The sequence below is a fragment of the Protomyctophum bolini genome, assembly GCF_963924005.1.
Source record: "Protomyctophum bolini genome assembly, chromosome: 11".
In the NCBI taxonomy this organism is placed as follows: domain Eukaryota; kingdom Metazoa; phylum Chordata; class Actinopteri; order Myctophiformes; family Myctophidae; genus Protomyctophum; species Protomyctophum bolini.
The window spans coordinates 26137971-26163248 of NC_137872.1; the positions used below are offsets into that span (position 1 = coordinate 26137971).

General features: G+C 45.1%; 1 protein-coding gene across 4 annotated transcripts in view; it reads left to right on the forward strand.

Annotated features, from left to right (window-relative positions):
* The window catches only part of cyth1a (cytohesin 1a), a 57903-nt gene extending 33269 nt beyond the window's left edge, over positions 1-24634 (forward strand). For 2 of the 4 annotated variants that reach the window (XM_080775793.1, XM_080775794.1), the window contains exons 2-13: positions 5186-5268; positions 9716-9780; positions 10938-11004; positions 11389-11507; positions 12657-12737; positions 13322-13434; positions 14300-14448; positions 14845-14957; positions 19751-19829; positions 20804-20872; positions 21279-21433; positions 22072-24634. In XM_080775793.1, coding sequence (XP_080631919.1) covers positions 5186-5268; positions 9716-9780; positions 10938-11004; positions 11389-11507; positions 12657-12737; positions 13322-13434; positions 14300-14448; positions 14845-14957; positions 19751-19829; positions 20804-20872; positions 21279-21433; positions 22072-22150 — 1172 coding nt within the window. In that variant the 3' untranslated portion in view covers positions 22151-24634. The remainder of the gene's footprint in view (positions 1-5185; positions 5269-9715; positions 9781-10937; positions 11005-11388; positions 11508-12656; positions 12738-13321; positions 13435-14299; positions 14449-14844; positions 14958-19750; positions 19830-20803; positions 20873-21278; positions 21434-22071) is intronic. The other 2 variants (XM_080775791.1, XM_080775792.1) reach the window with 1 other exon arrangement.
* Positions 24635-25278: the final 644 nt, after the last annotated feature.

Below are 25278 nucleotides of genomic sequence, written 5' to 3' on the forward strand. Positions count from 1 at the left end.
AGTTGCCAATATGTATATTTTTGGGAGAATTGATCGCACGAAAACAACGCACTGTGTGTAAGGACCTTAAAGTCCTGCACAGTTTGGATTGGATGCTCGACTTCCTCCCCTCACAGAGCCATGTAGGCGATTTGGTGTGAAAATACACAGCATGGGTTGTTCCAGTTAGATAGTGTTTCTGTTTTATTTTTGAGAATTCCAACGAAACAAAAGTTTGCTCGAGTTCGCCACCGCTCTGACACAGCGCCAATCACAGCAGGAGGCGCAGCCTGAAGTGCTGCGTTGGCGTGTGATTGTTGTGTGCGTGCGTGTGCGTGCACTGTACGCATGTGTGTGAGTGCGTGCATGTTCAAGTCCATGTGTGCCTGTAGGCCGGGGGAATGTGCGTGTGTGTGTGTGTACATGTGATGTGATGTCCCTGAGGATCTGCCATACAAGACGCAGAGGAGAGAGAGTGAGAGAGATGAGTTGGTGGGCGGTCGGTGATTCACTTTCAGCTCACATAAGTGTCACTTAACAGTGGCTCTGCCCAATTCGATTGCTGCAGGGTCCTCATCTCATAACACATTCCTGTTGAAATCAGATATAAGCCAGACATATATTGTGTAATATGGCTTATGAATATGGACGACGTGGGGAGAAAAAACACAACACATTTCCATATTCCATTCGTCCCGTCCCCCGACATCAGAAAAACATCACTGAATCAGTTTTAATAGCACAGCCTTTTGCTGTCTGCTGCTGTCTAACACTCTCCGTCTTCTCTCTCTCTCTCTGTCTCTGTCTCTCTCTCTCTCTCTGTCTCTCTCTGTCTCTCTCTCTTTCTCTCTCTCTCTCTCTGTCTCTGTCTCACACACACACTCTCTCTATTTTGCTGCTGACAGTCTTTACATTCGCTGTCAGGATGCAGAGGCTCGTTGCTCGCCCAGACAGAAGAAAAACAAAGTCCCCCTCTCAGCAATTAGTTAAGTGGCCGCCGTGGCCGGGTTCCCCCACCTCCTATTTTCCACTGCGTTCTGGGAAATGATACTCATTTGGTACCCCAGCACACCCCTAGCGCTCACACACTGACGTAGTCCCCCAGCACACCCCTAGCGCTCACACACTGACGTAGTCCCTGGTCCTGATTGTTTCGGGTGGAGCCGTGAATCAGACATGGATGGGTGTGCCTCAATTAGTCCCTGTCTGATCAGCAGAATGAATTGCAATGAAGTGGTTGGGGCACATACTGTATGTTTCAAATTCATGCATGGATTAGTTCTCATTTTTAGAAAGAAAATATTAGAATGGGTGAAATTATCAACAGAATACATCAGAAGCATCTCCCATAACCCAATGGTCTCGGATATGTCATAAAAGCAACGGTTAGCCATTGCTTTGCCTCAACCTGCAATTTCTAGAACATCAAAACACTGGTTTAGAATGGTAAAACCTAAACATCGTTATTCTACACATAATGTGTTCATTGTTTGGGAAACACAGTGGCTGTGTGGGGAAGTCCTTTCATGCTGTTTCACAGAACACAGACACTGGGATGGCCTAACAAAAATGTCGTTTAAGATTAGCTTAAATTGCTTTAGTCCTCTTTGTCCCTGGAACTCTCCCTGCGCTCCTGCCTGTCTCAATTCTTCTGTAGTTCTCTGTCTTGGTGAGGAATGCTGTGGGTAGAGTTGTGTAGTGTTGTGTTGTGCTGTATACGCTGTACGGTGTGGTGTGGTGTGGTGTGTGGCGTGTGTCTCGTCTCAAGCATCCGCTAGCTTCACCCACGCCATGATGACTTCATGTCTCCAGAATAAGGAATGGACGTCCTGCTTTCGATGGTGCTTCCCTACTCTAGTTTGTGCTTTGTGTTAAACACGCACCGGCCCGGGCCCCATTCTGGGTTTACTCAGCATGACATTAACTTGTCCAATCGATGGGAGACAGGGCCATTAAACGCACGAGAGAAGACCCATGGATTCGTGGGGACTGTCAGCGCCAGCTAGCTCCGTGCACAACAATGTGTGTGTTTGAGTGTGTGCATCCAAGTGCCTCGACAGAAACAAGCGCTCTCCGGGGACCTGTCTGGTTAAATAAAAAGGTCAGACTTCAGGCGACTATTTATTAAATTTTCTGTCTGCGTTTCCTGTGGTTCAACCTATTATTATCACTCAGCATCCCTTCACAGGTGAGGGTGGGCGAGCACATGCATGGCTCCAGTGCAGCCATTCCCAACCTGTGGGCCTCCGTGGATATTGCAAGAAGGGCCCATGTGTGAAAGGTCAACCTGTAATGGGCTGTCGTTCTCTCATCCCAGCAGCTGACTGAGGAAAGAAAGAAAAAAGCGACAACATCGCTTTGTTGTGGAGTGTTTCTACAGTCCCCCTTGAGGGCCCACTGGAAGCCTCTTGTTTCGGACCTAGCCATTGTCCATTATCTCCCATGGTCAAATATTGGCACGCATTATAATGAATGTTATGTGTTCTGCCCGGGGACATTAGTTTAGGGCTTTGGGCAATAGGCAGGCCTTTCATTAGCCTATTTAAATTAAGCATTTTACAGTTATGCGGGACGACTTTAGCTCGTTGTTTTTTTGAAGAATATGCATGTTGAATTATGCATTAAAAGACCATATACGCCACAGTACACACGCTTAAGCTTTTATATATTTGCATGTCCTGAACTCCGCTTTGAGGAAAGTCAGTAATTATGAAGCTGCATGTGTGGTTGTTTCTGTACATGCGTGCATGTGCATTTGTGTCTCAAAATACAGTACAGATAACAATTTCTGGATGACTGAGCTCAGGCTCGTGTTGTGTTATTGATTGCTTTGCTACGCTTAAATTAGTTTTTGCTTTGCTTATTTGTGTGACCTTCTTGCCCACTGACCCGGCCTTTAGTGCAGGTATAGGCCATGTCCAATCAGAGCTTAGATGTCCAATAGGCCATGTCCAATCAGAGCTTAGATGTCCTCATGCCATTCTGTTCCTGACCACTTCTTTTTACGTCAGCAATATCACGCTACAAAAGCCTGGTTTTATACTCTGCTGTTGTAAGATGTAGTCCTGCGCTGAAAATAGCCGATCTACAAGCTCACAATGCATCGTGAGGCGATGCATTGTGAGCTTGTAGATCTGCTATTTTCTGCATAATGCTCATTTCAGTCAGATAACTCAAAAACAGATTGAACAGATATTTACTTAAACGTACAGAGTCGTCGTTCAGGTGCACAGACGGAAGGGTGAGGCAAGGCAAGTTGTATTTGTATAGCACATTTCAACAACAGCAGGGAGGCAATTCAATGTGCTTTCTTTACACAGAACATCAAGCAAAGGAAACACAATTATGAAATTATATGCATAAAACAAAATAAGTAAAAATTCAGTCCGTTACAGTGCAGAATAGAAAAGGGAAACAAAAAGATTAACTGGATAAGGCTATAGTGGTCTTGGTGTTTATTGGTGGTGTCACAGGGTGGGGTTTTCGTGGAATGAGTAACATGACTCCTCGTGTTGATGTAGGTCAAGCCTCAGCTGCCCTCTGCCCCGCCGCCATTGCCGCCCCGTGTAGCCGTTGGCTTGTTAACCCTTCAGTGACTTCCATAATGTCAGCCCTCGGCCCGCAACCTCCTGACCTGAGAACCCTATAGCGTCCAGGGTTATTATTATGAGAGAGGGAGGGGCCAGGCCACCACGCTGCCTCTGGGGGAGGAATGGACGAGGTGCCACTGACAGCCTATACAGCTCCATCTTCAGCTATGTCAACAATGAAGGCTGTATTCACTCACCGGAGTTTTTATAGATTGTATCGGAATGAGAATCCATTTTATTGTGACATCACATGTTTACAGGAGTAAAGATGTGTTGTTATTATTAATTTTTTTTGTGTGAAAGCTAAATCATTTGTAGTTTTCAGGAAAGAAAAAGATAAGTTGTCTACAGCAGGTCTGAGGGTAAATAAGGAGAGTTGGTATCGGCAGCATCTCCTGCCACTTTGACCCACCCGTCGCTGTGCTCTCCAATCCAAACCGTGCGGGCCTCACGATACTAGCCGTGTCACTTGGTGTTAGATAGAAGTGCTGGGCATGTAGCGCTGTTTGCTTCGCTTTGCGTTACCCCCGTTACACACCGTGGCTCATCAATCAGGACACTTTGCTCCCCTGTGAGTCCTTGACACAACGCTAATAATGACAGGAAGAGACAGGGAGAGACAGGAAGACCGACATCGCTTTTTAGACCTGTCACGTTAATGCTGCTCAGGCTCTGACGCTGCGCGTCGCTCCTCTGGGACGATCTTTATTTCCTTTAGTTCCCACAGGCAGTGCAGTGCGTCCAACGTGCTTCTCTCTCCAAGCAGCTGGATCCTGCTGTTGCCCCTTTAACGACCCTGAAGGGTGATTTATACAACATTGCACACTGGTGTCACACATCAAAAACATAGCCGATCTACAAGCTCACAACATGCTGCAGTGCGACATGTTGTGAGCTTGTAGATCGGCCAATTTTTGTGCGTGGCACAGGCGATGTGCAACCAAGTATTAATGAGGCATACCGTACGTTGTACTTAGTGAACACAGTGTATGCATGACAGACTGAAGGAAGCCATTTCTAAAGCGTCTGCTCTTTGACATCATGTCCATTCTGCGGAATGAGACACCCCTATCATGTGACCCTTAATATATGGGCCATGCAAAGACTGGTAGATGGCGTAGAATTGGCCCTGGAACGCGGTAAACTTGAAGTTTAGTCTTTCTCCGTTACGAATGTTCTCCATGTTGTTTGTAAACAGAGGGCGGGCTGGCTGGCTGGCTGCCTGGTTGACCTCACAGTATCCTCATCTTCTCATGTGAGGCATTCCTCTCCTCTCCTCTCCTCTCCTCTCCTCTCCTCTTCTCTCCGTTCCTCTCCTCTCCTCTCTGCTCCTCCCCTCTCCGCTCATCTCTTCTCATCTCCCCCGTAAAACTAAACATCCTACAACACATTCTCTTTTGTTATTTATCTTTCCACTGTTGAGATCCACAGCCCTTGCCTCAGGTGTTCATTCACCTTGTGATACCAGGGGAATTATTATCGCAGCATACATTGTTCTCTGTGTGTACTTACTTAGATACTGTGCCTTCCTTGGGGAATAGTGAAAAGCTGTGCGGCAAAGGTGCATGATATTTCTGGCCTGACGTTTCATCCTCTCTCTCTCTCTCTCTCCCCAGTGCCTGACGACCTCACTCCAGAGGAACAGCAGGAGCTGGAGAATATACGCCGCCGCAAACAGGAGCTACTGGAAGACATCCAGGTGAGGCAAACACCCTCAGTGTTAGTTTAACTCAGACAGTGTAAAATACCCTCTGTGTTAGTTGAACTCAGAGTGTAAAAGTGTACCTGCATTTTAAAACGAACTGACATTTTGCTATGCGGGTGATGAGGATAGGTAATTCACTATAGGCTGCTAGGCAACAACTATTGGAAGCTACAATCTGGAACTTGTTTTAATTGCGACTGTAGGCTGCAGTTTACTATGAAAACCTGCAAAACCTGTCAGTCCATATATGGCCAATACAGATTTCATTCCATATGTTGATCTGACCCCCCATGCCGAAGCGCCAACGTTCGCCCAGCAGTCTGCTGTCACCCACGTGGATAGGGCGAGGCCGCTTCTCGCCCTCAGGGCATATTACTGTTAAAACCTTATTAGAGTATGTTAACCCATAAGAACTGAGGCCGATTCTACAAATGCCTTCTAAATCAGTAGTAGTACTGGAATGCAGTCTCCCTAGTCCCTACTCTTAGAAACGTAAATTCTGGTGCCACCTACTTGTCTACAAGTAATGCTGCCTGAAGCTCATGAACACATAATCTCCCCTGGCCAGGTGGTACTGCTTCTTGTCTGAGCAGGGCAGGACATCAATGCTGCTTTAAGCCAGCCGAAGGGGTGGATTCGAATTGACTTTGAAACTTTCCAGGCTGCTTATGAAGTTTGTACAAGCTTGCATGCTTGGAAAAACTAATTTATGCCGCACAGATACAAAGTAATTATGTACTTTGAGATAGATACAATCATTGTAGTAGAATGGGGAGCTCCACCCTCTAATATGACCAATTTTGAGATTTAGAGAGTTTTTGAAGGTGCAGGCCAGACCCCCCCCCCCCCCCCCCCCCCTCTCCTGTTTTGACCTAGCAGGCCCAGACGAGGCGCAGACATTTGGCTGACCCCGACTAGCTCCAGCTACAACTCCTCTGCGGCTTCAGTCAAACACTTACCTCCCAGTTAGATTTCTCCGCCTCTGTCCAACAATCGCTGTCCCCCCCAACCCCCCCCCCCCCCTCCTATATATAAATATTTCCACCCCGGTGGAATTCTAGGCATTTCCTACCCGAGCGCTCTACTCGCACCCTTAACGTGGAACGTCGTCGATGTTTATTCATGCAGTCATTTAGCACATTTTGTGCCCAGGACATCCCCAGACGTCTTTTATAATCACCCTCTGTGGTGCCCAAGACGTCTGGGGACGTCTTTGGGAATGTTTTGTGAAGATCTTTCTTTTTTTCCCCTTTCTTTTGTGCTTTTATTGCGTTTTTTAAAAGAAATCGGACAAATCTGCTGGGCACACGTTGAGATGCTTGACTTGCAGTATTAGGCCACTTTTACACCAGAACAGACTGTTGCGTTCTCATTTTTATTCAGCTTTTACACGAAGACGCTGTATTTGATAAACGCTGTAAGCTAGGTGGCGGTGACGGACTGCCAGATAGACTAGGCACCCACGTACAAGAACCACCGTTACGTTCTACTTCCTATCACAAGGCTTTTTGTTTACATCATGGTTTTACATTCACCGTCGCTAGTCACTATATTTGTAGGATGAGCGGGGCGAGGGAGCGCGTGCTCATCCTAGGAACTCCAAATATGGCCTACGGCTCTGCATCAATGTAATAAACATACCGGTATGCGTTGTGAGCCATGATGCCACAAGTTTTGCAGATTCACCGTTTTGCGTTTTCACCCCCGAAAACGCTGTTCTCGTCTAAAGGGACCCCAGCAAACGGTACTTTATTTTGCCGTTTTCTATGAACTCCGTTCTCGTGTAAAATGGGTCTCAGAATTAAAAGGAGATTTAGAACGGTTGAATTGCCTGTCATTAACGCTGCTATTTCTGCCAGACTCTGGCCGGGATTCAAATCAGGTTGAATTTCCCATGGTGGTGATGTGTGTATTTTCCTGTCCGTAGCCGCCTGTCAGAGCTGTCGCCCTTGCCGTGAACCTAAACGGTAAAATCATCAGTGCTAATTGTGCTAATTTGACTATTATGTAAAATTCCATTTCCACCCAAAGGCAATCGATTTCAGTCTTTTTTTCCCCTGTGTTGCACTGATTCGTCCCACGGGCTACTTGCTAAGGTCAAGCCTGTCAGTCAACCATGTAGTCAAAATGCCTTTCATATACAGTACCCAGTAAATTTTTTTATGAGAGGACAAGTGTATGTATTGTGCACTCAAATGACCACACTGAGGTGTTTACTGCGTTGCGTGCCGATTAGTTCCTGCCGCCGCCCGCTAAGGTCAGCCCTGTCATTCTGCTAATCAACCATGCAAGTCACGTGACCACCTCGGGTGTGTGTGTGTGTTGGGGGGGGGGGGGGCTGCAGTTGGGCCTCTCTAGCTTCCGCTGCCACCCCACCCCCCCCTTCACCCCCGACAAATAAACACTGGAGGTGTCATTTAACACCCTGTTTCTCAAACAGTGGGTCGCGGAGACATTTATATGGGTTCCTTTATTTTTGGTTTCCTATATTTTGTATAGGAAAATACCACCACCACCACTGACCGTCAAACCTGCCCCACTCCCCCCTCCTCACCCCTCCCACTGGCTCTGTTCCTGATCTTCACACCCACCCCACTCCTCCTCATCATCCTTATTGACCCCCCCCCGCCCCCCCAACAACTGCTCTCCACTGACTCTGCATGTCACCCACGCACGCCCCTACACACACACACACACACACACACACACACACACACACACACACACACCTCCGCTCTCACAAGCACAGCCTTTGTTTGCGGAGGCAAAGCATCTGAGGAATGTGTTGTGATTGCGCCGGGCCCTTGAATGCACACATGTTCCTTTTTAGAGGTTTTGGCCCCGTGGTGTGTTGTCGTTATGCATCAGACGGTTCTGTACACAAAACACTGTGCTTGCTTATTATGAATGGAGAGGATCCTTGAACCACATGAACCCTGGCATTGCTATTCTGGGCATGCCATCATAGGCCACTCAGTCAGACATTCAGCCAAATTAGGCAAAATGTCGGCACATACAAACGTTCCAGTGGGCAGTAGTGGCTCAGGGGTAGTGGCCGGTAGAGCAGCCGGATGGGAACCATGAGGTTCCCAGTTCGATCCCGGGCTCTCCCAGAGTTGGTGTCAAAGTGTCCTTGAGCAAGACTCTGTCTGTCCCCGTCCCCCCCCTACATTCTTGTAAATGAAGTAATGCAGATGTTTAACAATAATTTAACTCTTGAGCGAGTAAAATGAGCTTACATTTTACATTCAAGAGTTAAAGATCTAAGGGTCCATTTGGTTACCAACTCTCCATCATTTAGCTGGGGATCACCTGGAACCCCCTCAAGGACCACTGGTGGTCCCCAGACCACTGGTTGAGAACCACCGGTCTAACTGTTCCAGCCTTCGATCGCGATGACATCATACTCTTTCCACCCTCGGATATTTGTGCCCGCTACAGCCCCGCCCCCACCCGGTGTAGCGCCAGGCTGGCACCGCCCGGTGCCCGGGCCCAATCCACCGCCTCTGCCCCCGGCGTCATTAATCTCTGAAGCGCACTGCAAAAATATAATCACATTTTACCCTCTTACACTCCATCTGTGTCCAGATCATTCCCTTAATCAGATTCAGACGGAGGATTGTTTCTGAAACTGAACTGGATCTGTGCATGTCTGTATCAGTTAACAACTATTGACCATATTCACACGGCCATTTCCCCCCCACCCCGACGTGGGTGTTGTTTACCAATACCGTTCCCAAGCATACTGTAAGACTAGGGTTGGGAACCTTTAGGATTTTAACGGTTTTCCCTCTTAGCACAACGAGCACCTATTTCAAAATAGGAGCTCGGGGAGCCGGGCAGATATGGCAGCTTTTACTACAGACGTGAAGTCCACCCAACAGCTCTGACAGTGTGATTTAAATAAAAATAAAAATAACTGATGTATATTGGATTTGGTTCCTCCAGTTCCGGATCCCGGCCTTATATAAGACCCAAAATTGTCGCTGTATGAATATATGGTAAATGGTGGAGGCTGGAGTTGTATAGCTGTGTGTGAAGTCAGTGGCCGAGTGGCCCCCATGAAGAGCTGTGGCCCCACGTGCGTACAGTAGTACAGTACAGGACTCCCCGGTCTTGTCAGGAGCCTGAGAAGTGACTGTGTTTGTTGAGCTGCTTAGCCCTGTGTTTGTTTGCATGATTAAGAAAAAAGCCACCTGGCAACCCAGACAAACACCAACTGGCCAACATGAACCAGAAATCACGACAGCTTATCACTTTGCAAGCTCTCCTGTTTATTTGACATGCTTTGCATGCCCTTTTGCATCGCTCATAATCTTTCCATAATATCTCCTGCAGGGCTGACCGGTAGTGAGATAACTCATTCTCGTAATGGTTATTTTCGAGGTTTTTGTTTTTTTATCGTCGCTTTCTAACACATCTCTTCCTTCTCTGTCTTCAGCGGCTAAAGGATGAGATAGCAGAAGTCACCAGCGAGATCGAGAACCTGGGTTCTGCCGAGGAGAGGTATGAAGGAACAAGATATAGACCCACACAAATACAAAATGCACCATCCTCACCACTATGGTCTCTTTCTCTGTCCCTTTCCCTCTCTCACACGTTCTCTCTATCACCCGGTGGCCATCTAAATGGGCTTGTTGTTTGTGCTCTATTAACTTACCAAATGATCCCGTCAATTATTAATGTCAAATGGCCAGCCAGCCCCTCCCCCTTACACTACTCCCCCAAATTGGGTATGCTTTTAAGGGCCGTTTAAATGTTTAATCAACCACACCCCCTCCGTGATGGGAGGCCTCATTGAATAATGCAGGGGGTGTATATGGGGAGGTGCAGACAATGGAGGGTCCCAGGGGAGAAGGAGGGGAGGGGTCTGGAGTGCCTGGGCTCGGCGCTACTCCAGCGGATAGGGATTCCATCACCTCCATGAGATTCCATCCATCCGTTCCATTACTGTTGATTGTGATCGCAGTCTGGTACGGTACATTTACTGGAGACAGCACGTGACGGCTACAGTCTGCGTCGCTCGCTCTCAGTGGCGTCGGTCTGAACTCTGAACATCTGTTTGCTAATTGAGTGGCGGAGCGTTCCGGACAAAAGCCAAAAGGAATGCTGGGTAGAAGTGAATCAGTGGGAAGTAGTGGTGACCTCCCAGCGGTCTCGGTGAAGTTGACGTAACCATGGTGACGACGGACTCTGAAGAATGCACTTTGACCCCTGAGGCAGTCAATAGGCCTGAGAAATGAGCGTTTCCCGTTAATGCTTGATGTCATGCTTTATCTTTATCAGTGCTTTGTCATCGGTGGTCCATGAGAACAAGACCTCTGCTGCACAGGGGGAAGATACTCCCATGGAATTAAACACATGCATCTACTATTCCACAACATCTTGTCAAATAAGTTGATAGAAAATCAATTTCATTGATGTGTGGAATCCATTTTGGATTGATTTGTTTGTTTGAGTTTGATTGATTTCTGTAATCATTTGTTTCCAGATGATGGTAGATATGATGATAAATGCATTTACATTTAATAGGACGATAAAGCGATGTCACAATTGTTATTAATAGTCACTCTCGGGCCAACATTGTCTCGCGTCATTTTCAATTCAGATTCTTTCTTTCTTCATCATTATAACAAACCAAAACGCCCACTCTGATCTTCCAGGAAGAACATGCAGAGGAACAAACAGGTGGCCATGGGCCGCAAGAAATTCAACATGGACCCCAAGAAGGTATGACTTCAATTTTATTTATGCTATGAGCTTATAGATCTGCTATTTTTGAGAAATCTTTGAATAATATATTTTTAAAGTGAATACATTTTTAATTCAAGTCTTTTCTTTCGGGGGTCCCTGGAACAAAATCTTTTGAGATGGGTGTCCGTGGCCAAATACATATGTTGTATACACATGTTAGGGCTCCTTGACATGAAAAGGTTTTGAGAACCACTGATGGGTACATTATGGTTTTACAGAAAAACTGAAGATTTGTAGATTCAGCCTCAGGTCTTAATGGCTTAATTATAAGCAATATTATAACCTCTGTACTTCAATATCTATATTTTTCTCCCTCTCTGTGTCTCTCTCTGTCTCTCTCTCTCTGTGTCTCTCTCTCAGGGGATCCTGTTCCTAATAGAGAATGACTTGCTGAAGAACACCAGTGAGGACATCGCTCAGTTCCTCTATAAGGGAGAGGGCCTCAACAAGACGGCCATCGGAGATTACCTGGGAGAGAGGTCAGGACAATCATGACACCGTTTTTCTCTGTCTCTGTCTCTCTTTCTCTCTCTGTCTCTCTGTCTCTGCCTCTCTCTCCCACTATGTGTACTCATGCAAATGTGCAATGGCGTGGCTCAGGTCTGTGTCAGGCCGCGTGGTTGGCGAGAGCATGAAACGATGATGATCCACCTCCAGATTGCATAGTTTCCGTCCTAGTGTGTTTCCTCTCGGTCAGGCGACGCCCATCCCTTTCACATTTAGATGACCTCAAGAGAGGCACGTCCGTTACTCGACTGCCACCATATGTTTTAGATGTTCTCATCCATTCTTGAATTGCACTCGTTACACAGTAAGATCCTCAGTGTTCATCTATCTAAGCCAGATCAAATGGACCCCTTTCGGTTCCGTTTGTTTACATTTTGTACACTATCACCGTTAAATTGGCAATCCGTCATTTTTTTATGTCCTTCCCGGGATTCAAACCCGGGTCTCGCAAGCATGAGAGACCAATTTTCTACTGCTCATCCCAAGAGGCAATCCCTGTTTGGCCTGCATGGGGAGACATTGTATTCATGAGCTTCAGTCAGAATGACATGTTTCTGTTTTTCTCTTCTTTATAAAAAATGAGTTCCCATTGTGATACCAATCAATAGGAATACTGTGTTAGTTCCATTGAACCAAGCCAGAAAACGATCTGACCACTTAACACAGACCATCTGACCGCTTAAGATGGTGAGATGTGTGGGCCTCGAACGCTTTTGTCTTCATACTGGACAGAGGAGGCTGGATGTGACCATTATATCAGTGAGATGTCCTCCGAGTGGCTCCAGTGTCCCGCTGGACATATCATTCACTCCAAAGGCCATGATGTCAGTAGTGATGTCATGATGAAACTGAGATGAGGGAGGCTGTCAGTCTGTTAACCATATGAACCCTAGTCTTCATATTCTTGGCATGTCATAATAGTCTAACATTCGGCGCGGATATTCAGCAGAGAAATTGCTAAGTAGCCAAGGACCCTAGGCCTAGGGTACCCTGTTCAATGAAGTATTTTTGCGTATGTGCATAATATCACTATGTCAAAATTGTCCATAGAAAATAGCTTACTGAAAGCATGTCATAATATATAATGGTAGTAAAAAAAGATTATTTTTTTGTTCATATAGAGATGACTTCAATCTCCAAGTCCTGCATGACTTTGTGGAGCTTCATGAATTCACAGACCTCAACCTGGTCCAGGCGCTACGGTAAGACAACACCTCCTCTGGACACCCAACAGTTGTCTGGCAAGCCTTTTTAACATTTAATACAAAATAAATAACATTTGTATTTTATTTCTAGACTGCTTATCATATCTATCAGACCTTTGAAAGTTTTAGAATTTTGATGTACAATTTAGTTTGATATTGAATTTATAATATAAAATGTATAATATTTATAACATTAAATATCAAAAAGTGTTTCAAAAATAATTTTGATTTATTTTCTCATGAAAATGTTAAAATAGTGCTAACCTCGTCAAAGTACCTGCCACACAGTATCCCTTTATCACAGGCCTAGCCTCTTTGTACTTTAAACAGTGACTAATTACCTGAGGTAAACTAAGTCAATTGAGTCTTTTTGTCACAGTCAGTGATACATTATGGTTAAGCTAAAATAAATAATGAAAAAACTTTATTTGTATAGCACCTTTCATGACATGAAATGCAGCTCAAAGTGCTTTACAGAGCAGTGGAGAGGAAAGAAAAGAAAAGAAAAGCAAAGGCATAAAACAACATTAAAGTAATAGCAGTAATACAATACCCCCCCCCCCCCCCCCCCCCCCATACAGACAGTTTCTGTGGAGCTTCCGACTGCCAGGAGAAGCCCAGAAGATTGACCGCATGATGGAGTCCTTCGCTCAGCGCTACTGTCGCTGCAACCCTGGAGTCTTCCAGTCCACAGGTATCCAGGTTACATACTGCACCACAAAGTCCCTGAAAAGACTTCCCCTTAAAATAACTCAGGCACAGTTCTATATCTAGCAAACGTGGCTTTCCTCCTGAAGTAGCCTCCAATTTAGCCTCTCTGGGTTGCTTCTCTCACACTGTACCGATATGTAACGGAACTCTTTATCGCCATTGCTTTATTTAACACAATCAAAAGTCAAAAGTCTAAAGGCTAAAGTTGCGTGTCCAAGAAGGGTGTCTGGCTCGCCGATGGAGGGAGCTTAACGTCTGCGCCAGATGGATGTGAATAATGCATTGGCGTTTTCGGGCCGCCTAACGGGGCCTGATAGAAGTGCTGCTGTGTCAGCCATGTGCAGACCACATCGTTAGCAAAGCCCACAGACACAATACAGTACACACCACACTAACACAACCCCACACGCACACACAGAAGAACAACACATCTATACTTTGCTTCCCACGCAACGACCTTTCAACCCCGGCCCACTTTCGCCCACCAACGACGCATCGTCTATCTCACTGGCTCTCTCAGTATGACTATGGGTCCCCAAAGTGCAATCCTTTCAGCTCCGGTAATTCACATTCATAATTAAACGCTGCATTACAAACGTCTGCGTTTTTCACACTGTACAGCCTTTGTACCATGGCTTGTTGCTCATCAGTCATCACACATTGCACACGCGCACCAACCTCGTTTGGTGTGCATGTTGTTAAAGTGCAGGTGCTTAGAGACCTGTGTTTTGAATATGGGTAGAGGTGTGACCAATTGTGTGTGTGTGTGTGTGTGTGTGTGTGTGTGTGTGTGTGTGTGTGTGTGTGTGTGTGTGTGTGTGTGTGTGTGTGTGTGTTGCGTGCTCCAGACACCTGTTACATCCTGTCGTTTGCCATCATCATGCTCAACACCAGCCTCCACAACCCCAACGTGAAGGACAAGCCCGCGGTGGAGCGCTTCATCTCAATGAACAGAGGCATCAACGAAGGAGGAGACCTGCCTGAAGACCTGCTCAGGGTAGGTGGCACGATGCTGTTCTTAGACCTGCTCAGGGTAGGTGGCACGATGCTGTTCTTTAGACCTGCTCAGGGTAGGTGGCACGATGCTGTTCTTTAGACCTGCTCAGGGTAGGTGGCACGATGCTGTTCTTAGACCTGCTCAGGGTAGGTGGCACGATGCTGTTCTTTAGACACTGCTCAGGGTAGGTGGCACGATGCTGTTCTTAGACCTGCTCAGGGTAGGTGGCACGATGCTGTTCTTTAGACCTGCTCAGGGTAGGTGGCACGATGCTGTTCTTTAGACCTGCTCAGGGTAGGTGGCAAAATAGAAGACCATTCGTAGATTTCACCTCTTAGTGGCGCCAATTGGGACGGTGTATCTTCATAAATTAACCTTTTCACCCACTCCCCACAGAACCTGTACGACAGCATCAAGAACGAGCCGTTCAAAATCCCAGAGGACGACGGCAACGACCTCACGCACACCTTCTTCAACCCCGACAGAGAGGGCTGGCTGCTCAAACTGGGTGAGGAGCACATGAGAGACACACTCTCTAAATGATAGCTTCCGTTCCTTATCAGCGTAAAACACAGTAGATTAACCCCGTCTTTATTACTCGTAGCATAGCGAATGTTTGGTGAATCAAGTCTGGGTTGCGAAACGACCCTGCATACCATAATTATCTATGTCCGCTTGAGACCACAGACTTCGAAGTGTGTGTGTGTGTGTGTGTGTGTGTGTGTGTGTGTGTGTGTGTGCAGAAATACTCACTTGACTTGAGACATCTGAAGAGCCTCTGCTCGCCCTAATGTATAATGAATGCAGGCCTTGAGATCAGACCATCACATGTGGTGTCTTTTCAATTATTCAACAGCAGGCATGTTCATATATTCTCTGATGTACACACAAAGACATCCGGACCTATAGACATGAGTTTGGTATCCGAATTCCGCAAATTGTATATAACTCATTGCCCCCATATATCAATATAAGAGTCCTTAACGGATGCATGGATTAAAGTCCTCAGTCCCCATGACTGATTTCAGTCATTTGGATTCCATCGAAGCCAGCATAGGAGCCAGCGTGTCTTCTATGGAAGCGTGTTGCGTATCGGAGATAGCCGATCTACAAGCTCACATGAGCTTGTACTGTAGATTGGCTATTAGTTATTTTAAGATGAAAGGGTATTTGAACTGGTCAAACTAGCAATAGAATTGATGTTCAGAAGCATCTTCCATAAACAATGGTGTCAGAAATGTCATTAAAGCCTCAAACTTCAACCGGTTGGCTCTATGTAGAACAGCAGCAACATAGGTTTAGAATGATGATACCTAAACATCATCATTAAACTTTCAGCCATGAGATTTTATTTAGCTTTATTCCATGAGGATGACTGTTATATTCATCTTGCATAAATATACAGGTTCATTTGTCGTCATACTTGGATTTCCTCTCTCTCCACCCTCTTGTTTCCCTCTGGGATCTCTCTCTGTTTGTAAAGATTCACAATGAATTTAGCTTAGGCGGCGCATCAACGTCTCAACCGCAATATTCACAGCAGCCATATCTGACAGAAATGGGGCCTCTTTCTTATACTTCCTTCAAAGGTCCAATGAGACTCTGTTCCATTCTGGTCAAACAGTCAGGGTGCTGTTATTGTGCATGTTGGCTCACTGGAAACACTCTGCTACACCAGTGGGTCTCAAAAGAGTGGTCCTCGAGGGGTTTCCAATGTGTAACTTGGAGAGTTATGTGGGTCCATTACGGGCTTCCAATTAAAAAGTTTGAGAACCACTGTGCTACACTAAATGGGACAGAGTCTTCATTAATCAATCTTAACACCTGTTCCTCCAAGGAAGTAAGGTAGATAAGAGGCCCAATTTCTGGCCAATATGGCTGCTGTGCATAGAGGCTATCGAAATGTCCGACCACTGTGAATCTGTACAAGCGCTCCCACTGAAGAAGCACAAATCGTCTTCTCCTCCCCCAGTGGTCTAAGACTGGGAGAGTTCAGTCTAATAATCCGGGTGGAAGGTAACATAAATAATAACATAAATGGGAATCCAAGTGGGGGCACCAAGTAATGCAGTGCTTTATAGTCCAGACCATTTGTGCAGTAGCTCCCTCTGGTGGAGTTTTAATAGAAACAGCTGATATACTGAATAAAACCCAAACAGGAAAGAGAGAAAAATAAAGTATTTGGAACGAATGCTTTGAGTTGTAAAGCAGTGCATCCAAAAGCCCCCTTGGAATACGTGTAGCAAACAATTGTGGTGCCTCGATTTCTTATGATTTAATTTGATTTCGTTTGTTTTCTTTTCCTCCTCGTTTGTTTGTTTGTTCCCCATGATTTTGGCTGTTGTCTTTCCTCAGGAGGTATGTACACCTGCTCTTCCCCAAAACACTAGTCCATCTGTCGGCTCTCAGGTGCTTCTGGTGGTCTGCCATGCTTCTGTTCTCTTCCTCTTATTTATTTGTATTGTTTTACATTGTATGGGTTTTATTTATTTTCTGGGTTCATTTATTTATTTTATTTTATTATTCTTTTGTCCCTGCGTTGACTTAAAGTCATTTTTACATTTCGTTGTTTGTTTGTCTGTTTGGTCTCCCATTGAGTTGGTGGTTTGTCCACATGCTGTTCTTTTATCTCTGAGTGGTCGCAGGGCGGGGGCCAGGTGCATTCGTCACCCCTCTGCTTCGGGGGGGGGGGGGGGGGGGGGGGAGAGTCTTTGCTTTGTGACCACTCTCTAGCCAGCCATTTTGACCTTCTTTGTATGCCGCGGTGATCGATATCTTTGGAATCTTTGGTGAGCTGCACTATACCCCCCCCACCCCCCACCATGTCCATACAGTGAGCACAACTAAAGTTTACCGGACCATACTGATTGATCATGCTTCTATTCCATAATAACATGCTTCTATTTCATTGGTGAAACATGTTGTTTGCTCTCTGGTTGGGTGGAAAGGGAATACTGCACCTTATACAAGACGGCCCTGCTCTCTCTCTCTCTCTCTCTCCCCCACTATAGCTCTCATGCTGTTAATGGATGTGAAGAGGAATGTTTGGTATTGGACTGCAGTGGAGTGGCTGTGGGCATGTGGGAAGAACAGAGGATATTGGGGCGAGTGTGAAGGAGAGCGGGGGTTCAAACAATATTTTGTTCAAAGCATATTGCACATGATTGGTGCATTGTCGTGGCCAACTGGCCATGCATGTCAGTGAAATGATACTGTAATCATTTCAAAATAGAGTCAAAATAGATTCTTAGATCTTTCAAAATATCATATTCATAAATGACAAAAGAATTAATCGCTACAAAAAGCATTTCATTTACAAGCAGTCCTGGTCCCCCCCTCGTAGCATTACACTTGCCCAGCCTGCTGTCCACCCCTTGCATGGGCGATTGCCTCTGTTGAACTCCACTTCAGTCTGGTAACCCTCCTCTGTACCCTTCCAGAAAATGTCCAGGGACATCCCCGCTTTGTCTCGGGAGACATTTTCATAGGGTGTGGAGGTGGGGTGGGGTCTTTCTCTTTTTATATTTTAAATAAAGGAAGTGCTGTGGCCATCAAATCACAACAACATCCAACCCCAGTCAACTCTTCATCAGCTGTGTGATTCTGCCATTTTTTTGTGTCTTCATGTGTGTTCATTGTCTGCTGCTGTGTGCTCCAACAATGCCGTGCCGGATCTGGGGGGTGGGGGGCGGGGTGGTACTAGACTTCTCTCTCTCCGTCTGAGTGAAGTGCGCCGATGATGACTGTAGATCGTAGCACGTTGACTAAAAAACCTAGACTGTTTGACTTTTCAGACCTATTCACGACCGCTGTGGCGTGATGGGCTATCATATGCACAGTGCCCCCGTGCTGTCATATGATGATATAGCAAGTGTGTGCTGTAGTAGTTGGTACTTGTGTGTGTGTGCAGTACTTCCACTGCGCTCTGCTTCTCTGCCATGGTAGATGGGGTTTCTCACATGTAACTTTGTACTAACACTGGTGGTGGTTTGTCCACGTCAACCCTAGCGTCCTTATTATGGGCATATCATAATAGCCAACAATATGTAAAAAGAAAAAAAAGAAAGCTGTCGATCTGCTGTTTTTGCCTAGGAGATTCGCATTGTGGAGGGGGAAAATGGGGGGGGGGGGGGGAAGTTGCACTTTACTTGTTGACCCCCGGTCAACAAAGTATATAAGGCGGTTTCTCCACTTCTGTGCTAGCTCTTCTGTGCTCTTTAGACACACAGCACCGTTATGCGATCATGTCTGCCCATGGCTTTATACATTACTGTACATCCTGTATGTTTGAGAACCAAACCTGTTCGCCCACCGCTACCTTTCTCATCGAAACCATAAACAGGTCGTTCCTGTGTGAGATGCCTATAGTTTAGTTGAGCATAGCTTCAGGCACTATAGGCTCGAGTTGCTGCCATCTTGTCCTTCCTTAACATGCCATCTGCTACTGGGGATCAGGTTCCCCCTCTCTTACAGGAAGTGGGGGTGACAGACTGGGGTCAAGAGGTCACCGATAGAGTAACGAGCAGCCGACTTAACCAGCGAGCTCCCACTGGGCATAACGGGCTGCGAAAGGACCTCTTCACACACCCCTGGCGTCGTGAATTATGGCAGAGGCGAAAACGTAACGACTTGATTTCGGTTGTAGTTCGTTAGGTTCAAAGAGTGCAAAGCACATATAGCTTTAGATCTTTATCCTCCTGCCTATTGATCGTTGATGTGCTGCACCGTTCTAACAGAGGCCGTTCCTGCTGAGTCGGCGGACAGCTAACTAAAGAGACCCAGGACAAAGTGAAAGGGCCATGCACTCGGGTTTCAGACACAACTAGGCATTAGCTAGCTTCATTCTATGGCATCCACACAAACACACAGAGTACACTTTCATTCTTATCAAGCTTCTATGATAAGTGGTCAGTGCATTATCCATCTGCTTTTACCATCGCAGTGATCCATGGCAATACAATGTACTTGCTGACGTTGGTCCAAGATGGGTTAGATTCATTGGCTTTGCCTTAAAAGAAAAAATCCCAGAGGATGTCAAGAACGTTCTAATAAAGTGGAAACCCCATAGATAACTGGATGCAGCGTTACTTCCAGAGCCATGTGCAAAGTGTCATGATACTGCCTGGGGCATATATGCATTCAATCTGGGAATGGAGTGTTCTTCCGGAGCCGCCATCCGTCTGTCTGTCCATTCATCTGTCTGCCTGTCTGCTGCTCTGCCCTCCGCTGCCTGGCGTTCATATCTCTCTCTCTCTCTTCTCTCCATCCATTGAATCTCTCTGACGCTGCCTTTTTGCTTTATAGGGGGACGCGTAAAAACCTGGAAGAGGAGATGGTTCATCCTCACAGACAACTGTCTCTACTACTTTGAATACACCACAGTAAGTTCAAATGCAGCAGTGGTTCTCAAAGAGTGGGGTCCCAGGAATTCGTTAATATAGCATCATCTTAAACCACCAAACCTGAGACATAGGGTAGGTAGAAGCTCATTTAAATATACAGGGGTGGAGGATTGGAATAAAATCCCAAGGGAAATTAAATTTGCCCAGTCTTTGAACATCTTTAAAGATATGTTGAAAAAGTGGCTGATGGGCAAGTTAGTCTAGTGCTGTATTTATCTATTTATATCTATTTATTGTCTTTTGTTTATTGATCTATAGTATAGCCCTTACGGTCTCAGAGGAAAGAATACTTGAAAGTGAGTTTTTGCATTTTCCCATTCATGTCTATGGGGAAATTTAATGCACTAATTAATTCATATCAATTAAACTATCCAACAAATGTCTTAGCAAAATACAAGCACACGATTCCCGATGTAGCTCGTCGTTTTGACATATGGCTCGAGTGCGACAAAAACTGTGGGAGGAGATGCACGTCAAAATAATGTTTATCTATAATAATAAAGATAAAGAAATAGAAAATAGAAAAGCAATAGTCTGGTTGCCCATAGGCAACCACACTAATAAGTCCTTTTTGTGCAATCCTGATAATTCTGTACTGCTCTTCTATGAATTGTATCATGAATATATCAAATAAATCAAATCAAAAAAATCAAAATCAGTTCGACCAGGTATATACAGCCCATCACGTGTGTTTGTAGAAGTTACAATTTTGAATATTTTGTATGTGGGTCCCTAGCACGGAATAACCTGGTAGACGATCCCGGGATGATCTACCAGGCCAGGCACGAAATGTTTTCACATGGGGGCCCGCGACAAAAACATGAATTTGGGGGTCCTCGACATGAAAAGGTTCAAGGAGCACTAAGCTAAAGTCTCAAAATGGCCAGGTGTGAGACAGTGGATGGCGCATCATGCGTGTACAACACTTTAACCTGTCTACTTTGTCTCTGCAGGACAAGGAGCCCCGGGGCATCATCCCACTGGAGAACCTGAGCATCAGGGAAGTGGAAGATAAGAAGCCGGTAAGATGTTATGGACACAACTCCCATTTATAGGCCCAATGCATGATCCAAAAATAATGGATAAGAAAGAAAGAAAAGGACATATTTTTGTGTTGTTTGACTGAGCTCTTGATACTAACACATTCAGCAGTATGTTCAGGCTTTGGTATGTTTTTGTAATGTTTGAAAATATTGTAGTAAACTTAACTGATTTATAGGTGGATGATTCAAAAGTAGCGAACTTGCAGATCTGCTCCTTTTGATGCTTCTGTGTGAAGCTGTAGTATGATGGGCGTTAATTTAGGGAAAAGAAAAAAGTAAGAAATAAGAGGTTTCTGCCCAGCAACATTGTACATATTACAGCACACAGTGTAAATCACCCTTTAGCCTGTGCTGGTACTAACCTCGCTCATTCTCCACGTTGTAGAATTGCTTCGAGCTCTTCATCCCTGACAACAAGGACCAAGTGATCAAGGCCTGTAAAACGGAGGCGGACGGCCGCGTGGTGGAAGGAAAACACACCCTCTACCGTATCTCTGCCCCGAGCACAGAGGAGAAAGATGAATGGATGAACAGTATCAAGTATGTCCTTCATTGGCTTCCTCATTCACTGCAAACAGCAACTACTAGGATCTCGGAACAACTGTTCTAAAATTGTGTTTTTCCTTAGTATAGTACAATGTACATAGTGAAATGTATAGCTAGTTTAAAAGATTTGTTAACCGTATTTATGGTGGTATTATGGTATGGTATATGGTGACTCTTTTACAGTCTATGGTTTATACCAAAAAACCACTAGGTACCTTTGCCTAATAAAGTCAAGTGCTGGTTGACTGGTGGCATTGGAAAAACGGCATATTTTGGCATATGGTTCATTGTTATTTTCACACTTTCAAATCATTCAGTAACCTGTGAAAGAAATCGGACCAGAATGGTTGTGTATTAACCTTCTTACGGCTATAAGACGCCAGGAGAATTCCCAAACCTCAATCAATATGGATAATCAAGGTTTAATAATAGCAGTTCAACCACTTGGAATCAGCCAAAAATCACAAAGTTTCTTCTCTCGTTCTCTCTCTAACTAACTCTCGTGTGCTCCTACAGATCTGCTATCAGCAGGGACCCCTTCTCTCTCTAACTAACTCTCGGTGTGCTCCTACAGATCTGCTATCAGCAGGGACCCCTTCTCTCTCTAACTAACTCTCGGTGTGCTCCTACAGATCTGCTATCAGCAGGGACCCCTTCTACGAGATGCTGGCTGCCAGGAAGAAGAAGGTTTCGTCCATGAAGAGGCACTAGAGCTGCACACGGCTCTCCCCACGTTGCACTTGACAGACTCGGGGACTCTGGTGAACCTGCTCACTCTGCTCACCGCTGAGGGGGGTCCGACTTATGGGCAGCTGGGGTAGGGAGGGACTACGGGTCAGCTGGGGTAGGGAGGGACTACGGGTCGGGGAGCTTTCCGGGATACACCGCTCTCGCTTTGGGACTTTTACTGGCCAACAAAACAGGAAGCATGCCTGGGTTTCTAGAGAACAGCCTGGGTTTCTAGATACAGGACCAAAGCCTGCCCACCCTACTGTCTGAATGTTCACTCTCTCATCTTTTGTTTATATTTTGGCGTATGCTGTGGGCAAGAGGGTGTCTTACACTCTCCCTCCATGTATTACCCCTGAAAAAGAAAAAGAAAACCCTTTGTCCTCATGCTTTACCAAACACGAACTCTGTTGACCATAGCCTACTCATATGCAGAGAACATGCAAACGCACCGGCAGTCACCTCACTACAAATGTATCCTTTAAACTCAGCAGGGCTGACGGAGGGTGGCTCCCCCAACCAAAATATTCTTACTAGAAAAGCAAAAACCTTTTCTTGTGTGCTTTATTATATTTGGGCGATGTGTGTCTATTTTTACAGCTTTCACTGTGGATTCCTCTTTGAAGAGTCTTTTTTTGTTTTGCTTTTACAAAGGATTTTGTGTGGGGGAAAAACTGAGGGAGTTGGAATGGGGAGACATTTGACAACCGTTTGTGATTTTATAGAAAAGTCAAAACTTTTTTAAGGTCTTTCTGATGAGAAGAAGATGAAGAAGGAGAAAAAAGCCACTCAGGAGATTGTCACAATGTTCTAGTCAATATTCTGTGTCAGGATAGATCTGGAACATGTTTGTGCGTGACAACCACACAGGAAGTTGAAGCCTCGTTTGTGTCCCAAAGTTGAACGTTAACCGTAAAGGTTTGGACTGCAATTTAGGCTGACATGGTTGTTTCGGGTGGAACAATATTGTATATGTCTCTCACTGTTGATTTCCTGAAAGGCCTGGGGAATGCATCCTAGGGATTCCCTGGGATATAGAGCAGTGTCTGTCACCGTAGGCCTCTATGCAGGATCTTACAGGGGGCTTTGGGGCGTCTGGAAATCAGAGCTGTCTGGCCCCCCGTACCGTACGCCTTCAAGTTTTCTCTTTGCAATTTTTATATTTTATTTTTTTGCTTTCTCTCTCATTCTGTAATATTACAAGTACTCATACACAATTTGTCTCTCCTTGTAACATACAACAGCTAATTTAATTATCAGGACCGGGTCTGCCTATCCATGACATGTGATTGAAATGCTGCTGGTTAGCAACAGTCATTCACAAAAAGTACTCTTTTTCTCTCAGCCAAGTAACCGGTAGATGTTCTAGGCTGCCAACCAATCGTGTTTCAATTCGACCCACGGGCCAACCTCATTATTAAGCATTGTGCAACACTGTACCTTAAAATGGATGGAAGTAATTTATAGTTCCATTGTTTTCTAAGCTTCAGGTTTGTGTGCTTGAGACCGATAATTGTGGATGCTTGGGAGCAGTACACGCAACGCAACGATGTTTCTCAGTTCAGAGCCGTTCCTCGTGTAAAAGTATATATTATGGCATCGGCTCACAATGAAAGAAAGAATTACAAACCTACTGTATCAGGAATGTATGTGCGCTGTGGCAAACCAAAATATACCGTGCGCAAATGACTGTTTTGTCAAAACCAGAGGGTTCCAAATCGGTGAGCGCTCAATGACAGGTGACATGTCGTCTTTGTCAACAAACAAAGCTGTTTCACATTAGGAAATAATTGTATGTTCAAGTACAATTGCCGCCTAGGAAATGAAAACAACTAAACATGTTCTCAGTATGTATGTTTTCTTTTTTCTCATGGGTCGTCTATACAGTAAAATCTTCGGTGTTAATGTATACATTTGTAAACCTTGAGGGGACTGCCCATAAGTCAGACCTGCATGGCCGGTTAAGACTCAACCGTGCTGCGGGTTAACACCTGTGGCTTCCGACATGCGTGACGGGTTAAAACTAATCTGTGCTGCGGGTAAAAAAATCCTTCCTGTGAGGTTAGGGTTTGGGATAGTGTTAGTAATGGTCTGTCTAACGGGAGATCGGACCCCTCTTGAGAGAGCACAAAATGTAACTGAATAGATCATGACGATTCATTTGGTTACGTTTTATACAATCAACACCGAAGATTTGACTATCTGTTACAGAGAGATACATGCAACATGCAAAAACAATCATGATTCTCATTCTAGACAGTATTGGTTTATTTATCAAAGTTGTATATACTTAAATGTATAGCGGGTATTTGCCTCCGTTTTTGTTTTTATTTCAGTTAATGTAGCAGTATGTTAGTTGTAGCAGAGTGCCATTTTTGCTTTACCTTCTGTTTCATAGTGTTTTATTTTGAAGTTTCTATCATTGTCATGTAATCAAGCTGAAATAAAAGACAACTGTGTCACAGATACTGACTGTATAATCTCTCATGCTGCGTTCACACTGCCAGCTACAAAGATGCCGGCTACCATTATTTTTCAATGGACGCCAGTGACATGAAGATACAAAGATATACAACTAACGTTTCTATGATTAATTGAACATGGTGGACCCTATTGTAATAGAAATAACGGTGATGATCGAAGGTTGGATAGCCGAAACTTTTGTCTTTTTTTTTTACTATGCAAGAATAAAAACTAAAGCAGTCTTGGTGTGTGAGACCCATCACCGTTATTTCTATTGTATGATTTGAACGGGTAACTCACCATGAGTCAGAAAGAAAATGACCCTATTGTAAACAAGTGTAATGCTTTATGGCGTCGTCCACAGTTAAAAGTTTTGTATTGAGTTGTGCTTGAAATGTACTGTAATTCTCCAATCTGTTAATAAATACTTCAATCAATCAATAGCTGCTACAAAAGCTGCACCAGCTACAAATAAGTTGAGCTGGTCTCAATTTAAGATACAAATATTCGGTGTAGCTTTGTATACTTTGTATCTGCTATAACTATGGGGCCCACAATGGTGCTAGCTGTACTAAATTATTCCACAAGATGGCGGTGCAGTATAAGTGTTGAACTCCCTCCCCTGGTTCCTGCATCCTGGAATATGA